At 44.9% G+C, this 11914-nt stretch overlaps 1 protein-coding gene across 1 annotated transcript; it reads left to right on the top strand.

The window, feature by feature from the left end:
• Window positions 1-233: 233 nt before the first annotated feature.
• On the top strand, window positions 234-5237 carry LOC117415450 (small nuclear ribonucleoprotein Sm D2). The gene is made up of 3 exons (XM_034025809.3): window positions 234-386; window positions 1655-1834; window positions 3182-5237. Coding segments are annotated over exons 1-3 (357 nt in total). The 5' UTR covers window positions 234-384; the 3' UTR covers window positions 3357-5237.
• Window positions 5238-11914: the final 6677 nt, after the last annotated feature.

Genomic DNA, 11914 nt, shown 5'->3' with positions numbered 1-11914 from the left:
AATTTCTATAACTTTGTCAATAGGTCTACATGTCTGTGGATTTAATCCAGTGTTATAGTTCAACAAGAATAAAAATACATGCGGTTTATTAATTGATGTTATTTAAAGATCAGTATGGCCTGATCCTGGTTTTATTTGACAGATAACTCGAGTTAACAGGTATCCGGACTGTCACGGTGAAACCGGGAGGCTTGGCAGCTTGTCAAACAAAAACGTGCAGCGGAAGTCCCACCCTCTTTACGTTGTACTCCGGAAGGGTTTCTTGGAGCCAACCCGCATGTTCTCGCTGCTTCCTGTGCTACTGTAAGAGACAACTCGGGAATCCACGGCTTACTCAACAAAAATATTAGTTTGAAATAAAATCAGCATCGCAGAACAGCAGAAATGTAAGTATAGCCCTTTTTTGTTGAAAACCTCCGGGTTCAGGGTGTGTTTTTGCGAGTTTGAATTGGTACTGTCTCGGACGGGCTCGCTTTGTGCTGCGTCGCTGTTGCGTTTTTCAGTTTTTGCCTGGGTTTGTAAACCTCACTTTGTTATAAACACCGGGTTTACTTCACAGTGTGGCGCGGCTCGTCTTCATGCGATTTGTAATATTAAAAGTGAACTGAGCATGCGTGATTTTAAAGATCAATAACTCAGCATACATGTTTCTAACCATTGAAAACAAACTCCCCATAGTGTAGGCCGTGCAGGTTATAACGGGTTTAAACTACAGCGACCCCGCTCAGTATAGATAATACATACGAGGCTGTTTAAAGAATACAACGCTGGTCAATACAATGCGCTGCCGGCACTGAAATCACAAAATCATAACAAATACAGAGCGTGTTAAATCAGTCAGCGCTGATTCATGGATATCTGGAGCCCAGCATTGTGGCGCACTGCTTATTTCTAAATACACGCTGCCTTTTACTCAGAAAATATGTCTGGAGTATTAAAAAATAAAATAAGGTGCGGTGCTCCACAAATATACATCCGTGTGAAATGCATTGCTCTGTACAGGGTACCGCACCTGTGAAATATGCTTCAGATTCCAAGAGGGTAACAAACAGTGGAACACAATTATTAGTATTTGTTTATTTAGCAGACGCCTCTATCCAAGGCGACTTAGAGACTAGGGTGTGAGAACTATGCATCAGCTGCAGAGTCAGTTACAACAACGTCTCACCCGAAAGACAGAGCACAAGGAGGTTAAGTGACTTGTTTAGAGTCACACAGTGAGTCAGTGGCTGAGGTGGGATTTGAACCGGGGACCTCCTGGTTATAAGCCCTTTTCTTTAACCACTGGACCACACAGCCTCCTCTATAGGTTTTGATTCTTATAGTAGCATAATGAATCAATTGACGCTTCTGTTCAGTATACTGGTTCTAAAGAGATTTCCGAGTTGATCCAAAATTACTTGTCTGCTCTCTCTCATGGTGTTTGTCTGCTGCAAATCAAACCAGCCAGATGAGCAGGGCCAAGCCTCCCTGTGTGTGTGTGTGTGTGTGTGTCAAGCCTCAGTCTGAGATGAACCATCTCTCTGTATTGTAACGCCCTGTCTCTGTCTCTGTGTATTTCAGGAGTCTCCTGAACAAGCCCCAGTCTGAGATGTGAACACTCTCTCTGTATCCCTGTATTGTAACTCTCTGTCTCTGTCTCTCTGTATTTCAGGAGTCTCCTCAACAAGCCCAAGTCTGAGATGAACCCCGAGGAGCTGCAGAAGCGGGAGGAGGAGGAGTTCAACACGGGCCCGCTGTCTGTGCTCACGCAGTCCGTCAAGAACAACACGCAGGTCCTCATCAACTGTCGCAACAACAAGAAGCTGCTGGGGCGTGTCAAGGCCTTCGACAGGTAGGGGCGCTAGCGCTGTCTCTGTCTCTCTCTCCTCTCTCTCTCTCTCTCCAGCCCCTCCTTTTTATTTCCCATGTCTGTATGTTAAGGTGCTTTTAATTAATGAGCACCATCTAGTTCAGTGCAGTAGGAGGCTTGATCCTGAGTAGCTGCTCACTAGATGGCGCTGCCTCTCACTTCTATACAGACTCTTTGGCAGATGTAGCCCACGTTACACACGTCTATGGCAGATGACTAGAAATGCAGAGCGGCTCCGAACTCAGTGTTTCATAGAAAGCACTGTGATTGCAGACCTCAGAAAAGGGGTTAGTAAATGAAGGAGTGAAGTTTATTTGAAGGTACTTGAAGCTCTGAAGAGATGAATCTTGTTTTTTCCGGGTATTGCAACGTGGGCCTCATGACTAAAACCAGAAAAATTGAACACATGCCTCTTGTTTTGGCCTCTTTGCACTGGCTCCCTGTGTAGTTTAGAATTGATTTTTAAGATTTTGTTTTTAGCTTCCAAGACCCTGAATGGATTAGCACTCAGTTATAGAGGGATTCTTGACCTTGTGTACTCCGAACCTCGCTCCTCGATCACAGGCTTGAGGCTGCTGGTTGTAAAGCTCCTGCATTCTGGAATGCTCTGCAGCTCCTGCATTCTGGAATGCTCTGCAGCTCCTGCATTCTGGAATGCTCTGCAGCTCCTGCATTCTGGAATGCTCTGCAGCTCCTGCATTCTGGAATGCTCTGCAGCTCCTGCATTCTGGAATGCTCTCCCTTCTCAGTCAGGGAAGCTGGGACTCCTACTGTTTTAATTCAAGATTTTGAATTTTCTTTTTGTCTTAAATTAATTTTAGTTTTAGTCTCAATTTTGTATCTCTCTTTTTTAAATTTCTGTTTTTATCAAATTCTGTATTAAACTGTTTTTAATTGAATGGTTTAACACGATCCTTATGTAACATTAAACGATAACCACTAGAACTGAAGAGCTGCTTTTAAAAGCACCGGAACACAAGAGCTGACATTTCAGAACTGGAAGCTGCAGAGGTGGAAATAAGACTCCTACTGCGTGGTGGTTTACTCACTCCAGGTTTTACTATGAGCTCATTTAGCCCCGGTGTATAGGTAACAAGTTCAGGTGTGTCTTAGTAAACTTATAGTGAAACCAGGAATGGATCAAACCACAATGCAATGGGAGTCTTATTTCCATCCCTGAGTTGTTTTTGAGTGCATTGCTCACCCTGCTGGCCAAAAGCAACTAGAACTGAGGAGCACCTTAACTCAATAGCTGAGTAATGTAGTAACTTGAGCTGAGCAGTGGTGTTGTATACTGTGCTCACTGTCTCCCCCTGCCGGCCCCCGCAGACACTGCAACATGGTCCTGGAGAATGTGAAGGAGATGTGGACCGAGGTGCCCAAGAGCGGGAAGGGCAAGAAGAAATCCAAGCCGGTCAACAAGGACCGCTACATCTCCAAGATGTTCCTGAGAGGAGACTCTGTGATCGTGGTGCTGAGGAACCCGCTCATCACAGGGAAATAACACGTCACACGCCACATCCCCTCACCCCCTTCCCCCTCCCTCTCCCACAGCCGCACAAACCTGCAGGGTTACAGCAATGGAAATACGACTCCTATTGCAGAGCAGTTTTGTATTATTTAGTCATTTAGCAGACGCTTTTATCCAAGACTAGGGGGTGAACTGTGCATCACAGCTGCTGCTGCTGCAGAGTCACTTACAATAGGACCTGGGTTTTACTATCCACTTGATTAGCTCCACTCCCAGTAAAACCAGGAGTGGATTAAACTGTTATGCAATGGGAGTCTTTCTTCCATCCCTGTGATAGTTTCTACCCCTGATTCAGACTGAGCTGTCTTAAATAACCTGCATGCTGACCCCCAGGTGAGGGGCTGTAGAACTGATTGGAAGAATTCACTGCTGCTCCCTTTTCTGCTGCTCTCCACAGACTCTTTCTCGACAATACAAACCAGGTCATCGCCAATCACTATTTCAACACGTTATGTGTGTTTGTGTTGGGGGGCAGCTTTGTGGAGAGCAGCAGTCCACACACACTGAAGCAGCTGTTTCAATGGGAGTGGTAAGCACAGACAACAGCATCGCCCCTGTCCTGGGTGTCGGGAGGAAGCTCAGCCTGAGTGATCGGTTTGTCTTCGCGTGGTTCACAGGGTGCGGCTATTTTAAATGCTCCAATGTGGATGTAGTTGTTTCCTGTTAGTTCATTTAACATTAAGCTTTTTTTTTCTTTCTTTAAATGCCTTTGTGAATAGATCCTGCGCTCCGTTTCCAGAGCAGTGTGAGCCCTGATTATCACACATTTTGAAATCTCTCCTTTTCAGCAGGTCTGTTTCAGTGTGTGTTCCGATGTGTGAGAATCTCATTTTCACCCTGATGTGTATTCCTGAAATGCAGCTTTCCTCCTGGTTCCTATCCCTGGGTGCTGTGCATTTACACAACACGTTTTATAGAGCGTATACCAACTGCAGAAACGGGCACTAGATTGTATTGATCACATTGTAATGCACTCAAAACCGTAATCTTTGGACACGGCACTGCTCCAGACAGCACTCAGACCTGTGTGTGTTAAGTGTTCTAGAAACCCAGTCCTGTATTGAATGAATGCCTCACACCCTGCCAGAGGCAGTGTTTGTGAGGGGAACATTCAAACATCCTACAACACAGGCTCTACTGGCAAAGGGGTTCCCAGTACCTCCATAGTGTCTGTCTGGTTTGTGATGAGCACAGACCCACTGTGCACACACCTCTGGTTATTCCCAGCATTAGAAAGGGTTCCCTTTCAATTCTGTTGGGTTCGTTTTGCACTGGATAGTGTCTTAAACTGCCCTGCAGAAGAATACCTGCCTGCCTGCATGCCTGGGGGTGAATTGGCCTGAATGCATTTTCCAAAATTCCTTCAGACTTTTTTTAAGCTCAATACCTGTGAATGATTGCTTGTTTTTTTATTGTTCAATTTTGTACAACAGAAAAAAAAAAGCTAAACTATACGCAATACCTCACCAGATGTTTGTGGATTGTTTTTCCTGTGTGCAGAGGGACTGCTGTCACACAGGTTATTAATCTGTTTTATTGGAGGGAATGTTTTGGAGGCAGGACGAGAGAGAGAAGTTATAAAGGTGCTTTTATTTTTGAAGCAGGAAGTATAGATTTTTATCACTAGTTTGATATCTGATATGTGGTGTCTGGATCCAGCCTTCCATGCAACAGCTTTCATGGTAGCTGCAGGTAGAGTCTAACGTGTTTCCATTAAGGAGAGGGGGTGAGGGGGATGGTGGTAAAACCTATTGCAGTGGAATTTGTTTTTTTAAACTGTGAGTGACATGTATTTCAATGTTGAAACCGTCAGTTTTGGCTTTTTGGTTTTTCTAATAAAAAAAATGGACTCAAGTTGTGACAGTGCTGTCTTCATTCAGAGCAGTGTATTTCTGTTACAGCCCCTATGGTATTTAGGGGTGGGTGGGTATCTGGTCTATCTGCTCCTGCCCTCATTGTCAAGGTCTCTGATACAATCCTGTGTCTGACCAGCACACTTTTTAATTTCAGTTAAACAACTTCAGTCTTCAGTGTGTTTTTTAGCATCATGAGGTGTGATGGCTCTGGCATTAGAAAATGGAAAGATGTTAAAATGAGCAAAACTGGAAAAGCAGGTCAACACAGCATTCAATACACACAGGAAAATAAGAATGTGGCAACAGACAAGTTCTGCACATATACCCCCTACAGCGGCTCCTGTAAAGGAGGAAACGGCTCCCGTAGCAAATATTTCATTTCTGGGAGTCCCTTGTAGGTGAAATTCCTATCTGACAGCCCTGGTCTCTTCACCCCGGTGGTGAAGGATCAGTAATAGCTGTGTGCTGAATGTTATTGCTGCTGGCTTGTAGCTGCAGTGTCATCATTTCAAAGATTCTTCAAGAGCTCCAACAAAATAGAATTCATTGATGCTAGTAGCTGATTGATCTCAAAACTTTGCAAAGCTGGGTCTTCAAGGATTGCAGTGATTCTGTGTTAAGAATATGACTAGGTAGCCCATTCCATCCCCTCACCACTCTGAAGAGTTGTCTCCTTCCCTGTCCTAAGTGTCCTTTGGTCCAGGTTTCTGTGCTGCTCTTATTGGTTCAGGTTCTCACTTTGCAGAGGATTTCATCCACAGCGGAGACCGGAAACACCTGGAACTCAAGGCCCTGATTGGATGATCAGTCTGCTGCTCTGTCTGCCCCACGTCCCCCTATTATTATTATTTATTTCTTAGCAGACGCCCTTATCCAGGGCGACTTACAATCGTAAGCAAAAACATTTCAAGCGTTACAATACAAGTAATACAATAAGAGCAGCTCTCTGCTCTCATACTCTCACTGCTGTCACCACTCACTTTGTTTGAACAAGTGAAATACGTGATTTTTCAGACAGCGTGGAGGAGAGAGAGGTAGTCGGGGGTCTACAGCCACTGTCTTTAGATTATTGGGTCAGATTTCACAAGCTTGAATCAGTTTAAAAAAAAAAAAAAATAGTATCAAATACCTGAAAGAGCCTGAAAAATTCCTTACTTTTGTAATAAAAAATCATGGTGGTTTCGAAAGGTTGAGTTAGAGGTTGATCACGTATTTTTAATAATAACAATAATAATTTTAATAATAATTTAGGGCAATAGGTATTGGTATATATGCGCGTGTGTGTCTGTGTGTTGACGACCAGTTCATGTTAAGTGCTTGTGTTAATTCAGTGGTATTTGACTTGCCATGTCTGAGTGACCTGACTCAGGGATTGATTCGTTTAGGCTAGAGGAGCGCTGACTGTACCTGCTGTTGTAAGAACCCAGCAGCCACAGCAGAATCAATATTATCAGCATCCAATTCTACACCAACAGAATACTTTATTAATCTTACCCGTGGCACACTTCCATTCACTGCAGAGGACTGTGCAGTCTAGACGGAAACACGTTACAGTAAACATGCCTTTTCATGTTACAGACATGTCCTCTGGCACTACTCTGGGCTGAAGGAATTGGCTGCTGAGGGACTCTGAGTATGTTATTGTGTTACCCCTTATGATTCCTAGCTGCAACACACACACATTGTGTCTTAGTGTATCAGTGTGTGTCAGTGTGTGTGTCTCAGTCAGTGTGCGTGTGTATCTCAGTGTGACTGTGTGTCAGTGTGTGTTTCTCAGTGCGACTGTGTCTCAGTGTGTGTCTCAGTGTGACTGTGTGTCTCAGTGTGTGTGTATCTCAGTGTGACTGTCTCAGAGTGTGTGTCTCAGTGTGTGTGTGACTCAGCGTGACTGTCTCAGAGTGTGTGTGCGTGTGTATCAGTGTGACTGTCTCAGTGTGTGTGTCTCAGTGTTACTGTGTATCACAGCGTGTGTGTCTCAGTGTGTGTTTCTCAGTGTGTGTGTGTCTCAGTGTGAGTGTGTCTCAGTGTGTGTTTCTCAGTGTGTGTGTGTCTCAGTGTGAGTGTGTCTCAGTGTGTGTTTCTCAGTGTTTTTGCGTGTGCTCTCTCCAGACTCCCAGACAGACACTCTCACAGGAGATCCAATACCCCCTCTCCCACAATCCCCGACAATGCCATCGTATTTGCGGGGTCGGAAGGTCGTGTTGATATTTTGTAGATATGAAGGTGTGAGCCATACATCATCAGAGTCGACAAGACAGCGACACACAAACCCCTCAGCGAGCACACCTTCGTGCCTTCATTAAACACAGCCTTGAAATACCAGCCAACTCCTTCCAGTGTAACTGAATACACTGTAGATCTAGCAGAGTGCACAGCACTGTCACACACAGATATAATACACAGTACAGCAGAGTGCACAGCACTGTCACACAGATATAATACACTGTAGATCTAGCAGGGTACACAGCACTGTCACACACAGATATAATACACTGTAGATCTAGCAGAGTGCACAGCACTGTCACACACAGATATAATACACTGTAGAGCAGGGTGCACAGCACTGTCACACACAGATAATACACTGTAGATCTAGCAGGGTGCACAGCACTGTCACACACAGATATAATACACTGTAGAGCAGGGTGCACAGCACTGTCACACAGATATAATACATTAGATCTAGCAGAGTGCACAGCACTGTCACACACAGATATAATACACTGTAGGTCTAGCAGGGTGCACAGCACTGTCACACACAGATCTAATACACTGTAGATCTAGCAGAGTGCACAGCACTGTCACACACAGATATAATACACTGTAGATCTAGCAGAGTGCACAGCACTGTCACACACAGATACACTGTAGAGCAGAGTGCACAGCACTGTCACACACAGATATAATACACTGTAGAGCAGGATGCACAGCACTGTCACACACAGATATAATACACTGTAGATCTAGCAGAGTGCACAGCACTGTCACACACAGATATAATACACTGTAGATCTAGCAGAGTGCACAGCACTGTCACACACAGATATAATACACTGTAGATCTAGCAGGGTGCACAGCACTGTCACACACAGATATAATACACTGTAGATCTAGCAGGGTGCACAGCACTGTCACACACAGATATAATACACTGTAGAGCAGGGTGCACAGCACTGTCACACACAGATATAATACACTGTAGATCTAGCAGGGTGCACAGCACTGTCACACACAGATATAATACACTGTAGAGCAGGGTGCACAGCACTGTCACACACAGATATAATACACTGTAGATCTAGCAGGGTGCACAGCACTGTCACACACAGATATAATACACTGTAGAGCAGGGTGCACAGCACTGTCACACACAGATATAATACACTGTAGATCTAGCAGGGTGCACAGCACTGTCACACACAGATATAATACACTGTAGAGCAGGGTGCACAGCACTGTCACACACAGATATAATACACTAGATCTAGCAGAGTGCACAGCACTGTCACACACAGATATAATACACTGTAGAGCAGGGTGCACAGCACTGTCACACACAGATATAATACACTGTAGATCTAGCAGGGTGCACAGCACTCACACACAGATATAATACACTGTAGAGCAGAGTGCACAGCACTGTCACACACAGATATAATACACTGTAGATCTAGCAGGGTGCACAGCACTGTCACACACAGATATAATACACTGTAGAGCAGGGTGCACAGCACTGTCACACACAGATAATACACTGTAGATCTAGCAGGGTGCACAGCACTGTCACACACAGATATAATACACTGTAGAGCAGGGTGCACAGCACTGTCACACACAGATAATACACTGTAGATCTAGCAGGGTGCACAGCACTGTCACACACAGATATAATACACTGTAGAGCAGGGTGCACAGCACTGTCACACACAGATATAATACACTGTAGATCTAGCAGGGTGCACAGCACTGTCACACACAGATATAATACACTGCAGATCTAGCAGATTTTATATTTCAGATTTTCTTTTTTTTTAGATTTACTAATTTGTTTCTAAGGTCATTCCTTGTTCACTTTACACCAGACAATTTAAAGGGAACTTGAGTTTCTTTTAAAGTGAATTCAGACTCGCTTGCTGGTTCTATTGGTTTCACATTGCACTTCCCAAACTGATTGCTAGAGCGGAGGTTCTCTCTGGTTTTGCATCGCACCCAACATGGAGAATACTATAGGCTACGTGATGTGCTGTTGTCTGGTTTCTTCTGGTTTATTTGGTGCTTACAACATCAAATCATTGCTGAAGAAACAGAGCATGCATTGAGGCTGGTGTTTAGAAGACGTTTCAAGCAAAGTCAAATATTGAGGAGGAGGAGGAGGAGGAGGAGGAGGAGAAGAAGAAGAACTGCCAGGCAATTTTACAGCTTCCAATTTAGGAGGCTGTGTGGTCCAGTGGTTGAAGAAACAGGCTTGTAACCAGGAGGTCCCTGGTTCAAATCCCACCTCAGCCACTGACTCATTGTGTGACCCTGAGCAAGTCACTTAACCTCCTTGTGCTCCGTCTTTCGGGTGAGACGTTGTTGTAAGTGACTCTGCAGTGGATGCATAGTTCACACACCCTAGTCTCTGTAAGTCACCTTGGATAAAGGCGTCTGCTAAATGAACAACTAATAATAATGAGGAGAAGGAGAAGAAGAAGAAGAACTGCCAGGCAGTTTTACAGCTTCCAATTTTGGAAAGCTGTAGCATTTTAGTGTCAGCAACAGATTAGTTTTATGGAGCAGTTTTAATTCAAAATGCTTTATAACTTTAAACACCATAGTAACCATGACCCTATCTACACACTGTAAGGAGTTATAAGCTAATTTTACATTTAACCTTAAGGAGAGGTCAAAAGTCACAATCAAGGTAATTTTTTAATAGAGCATATATGGGTTCTTAAATGTGTTGTATAGTAATCATAACTCTATGTGCACTGTAACGAGTTATAAGCTAGTTGAGAGGTCAAAGTCACAGGCAAGGTCATTTTTGTCTCAGCACAATGTTTTCCTTGCAAGTCTATGTTGTGCAAATATAAGCCAGACGCAATGCACTGCTAAATAATGATTCAATTGTCGTTTCAGATTGTTCCTGTGGATTTTCTTTGACTTATTACAGTTTTGCTATATGCTTAAAGAACGTGCATGCTGCAGTAGTAACTCTCAAACACTGGTATTATTTATTAGCATAATTTCATTGCACAGCCCCAGGTTGCACCAGTTTGTAAATCAGCCCTATAGTATTTATTTGTTTGTGATGTGCTGTGTAGATGTGACATTCTGGTGTTCTTGTCGGTGTGTATCTGTCATTGCATTGTGTTTTGACAAGCCCTGCTGAAGTACTTCACTTCCATGATTTGCTTCGCTGTTGGGAGCAGTTCGTTTCCAAGTGAACTGCAGTACGTTTGGATTCACATTGCAAAAAGGTGAAACGGAACAAAGAGGCAAACGTACAGAGTCCACTTCCAAGCAAACCCAGACCACCACTTCAAGTGATCTCAGTTCTCTTGGGTTGATGCATATCCTGGTGCGATGATGTGGTTCTCAGAGGTTTCATTCAAACCAAACTGCACTTCAATCTGCGTCAACGGATCAAACGAACCAGGTGTGACAGTGCCCTAAGTGTACGGTGGCTGCCTCTAATCAAGTTGAGGGTGTACTTTTTCTTCAACTCTGTATGACCGACACAACAAAAGAGTGCACAAGAATGGAATACACTCTGAACTTGATCAGAGGGAGCCACCAAACACTTAGAAACAAGTGGAAAATAAATACACATTAATCAACTGTTTAAAATGCTTGTCTGCTTGACTCGGTTTCTACTTTTAATAACACTGATGAAGGCACTAGAGCCCAAACGCTGATCTGCTTGACTCAGTTTAGTTTCTGTAACGCTGATGAAGGCACTAGAGCCCAAACGCTTGTCTGCTTGACTTGGGTAGAAAGATGTGGGTAACGTTTGTTTTTAATGTCTAAAAAGAGAGAGGAACGCAGTGTGTGTTTGTGAAAAGGTGACCGTGTGCAGCTGGCAGTGTCAGGAAGCAGGATGATTAATTCAGGAGCAGGGATGATAAGCACAGTGCAGAGATAGGGATCGGCAGCACGTCGATATCCACACAGCAATGTGAGCCCCGCTCTGTCACTCACACCACCACACAGCTGAGAGGAGCTTCGATCACTCTGAAACCTGACACATGCACACTGAGAGACACCCCTTTCAAAGATCTCTCCAGGAAATAGGCAGTACTGGGACTGCGTGGTGTGCAGGGGGGAGTCACACAGTCAGGGGAGCACAGGGGTCCTCGAGGGTCTCCCCTGGTAAAGGCATGGCCGCGTGGTGTGCAGGGGGGAGTCACACAGTCAGGGGAGCACAGGGGTCCTCGAGGGTCTCCCCTTGTAAAGGCACGGCCGCGTGGTGTGCAGGGGGGAGTCACACAGTCAGGGGAGCGCAGGGGTCCTCGAGGGTCTCCCCTGGTAAAGGCATGGCCGCGTGGTGTGCAGGGGGGAGTCACACAGTCAGGGGAGCGCAGGGGTCCTCGAGGGTCTCCCCTTGTAAAGGCACGGCCGCGTGGTGTGCAGGGGGGAGTCACACAGTCAGGGGAGCGCAGGGGTCCTCGAGGGTCTCCCCTGGTAAAGGCACGG

Source organism: Acipenser ruthenus, chromosome 7 (genome assembly GCF_902713425.1).
Source record: "Acipenser ruthenus chromosome 7, fAciRut3.2 maternal haplotype, whole genome shotgun sequence".
In the NCBI taxonomy this organism is placed as follows: Eukaryota; Metazoa; Chordata; class Actinopteri; order Acipenseriformes; family Acipenseridae; genus Acipenser; species Acipenser ruthenus.
This window is presented reverse-complemented; position numbering and strand designations above follow the sequence as displayed.

Excerpts from the sequence above, each read along its gene's own strand:
- LOC117415450 (XM_034025809.3), top strand. Across the intron at positions 1,835-3,181 it reads CGTGTCAAGGCCTTCGACAG|ACACTGCAACATGGTCCTGG; the intron begins GTAGGGGCGCTA and ends CGGCCCCCGCAG.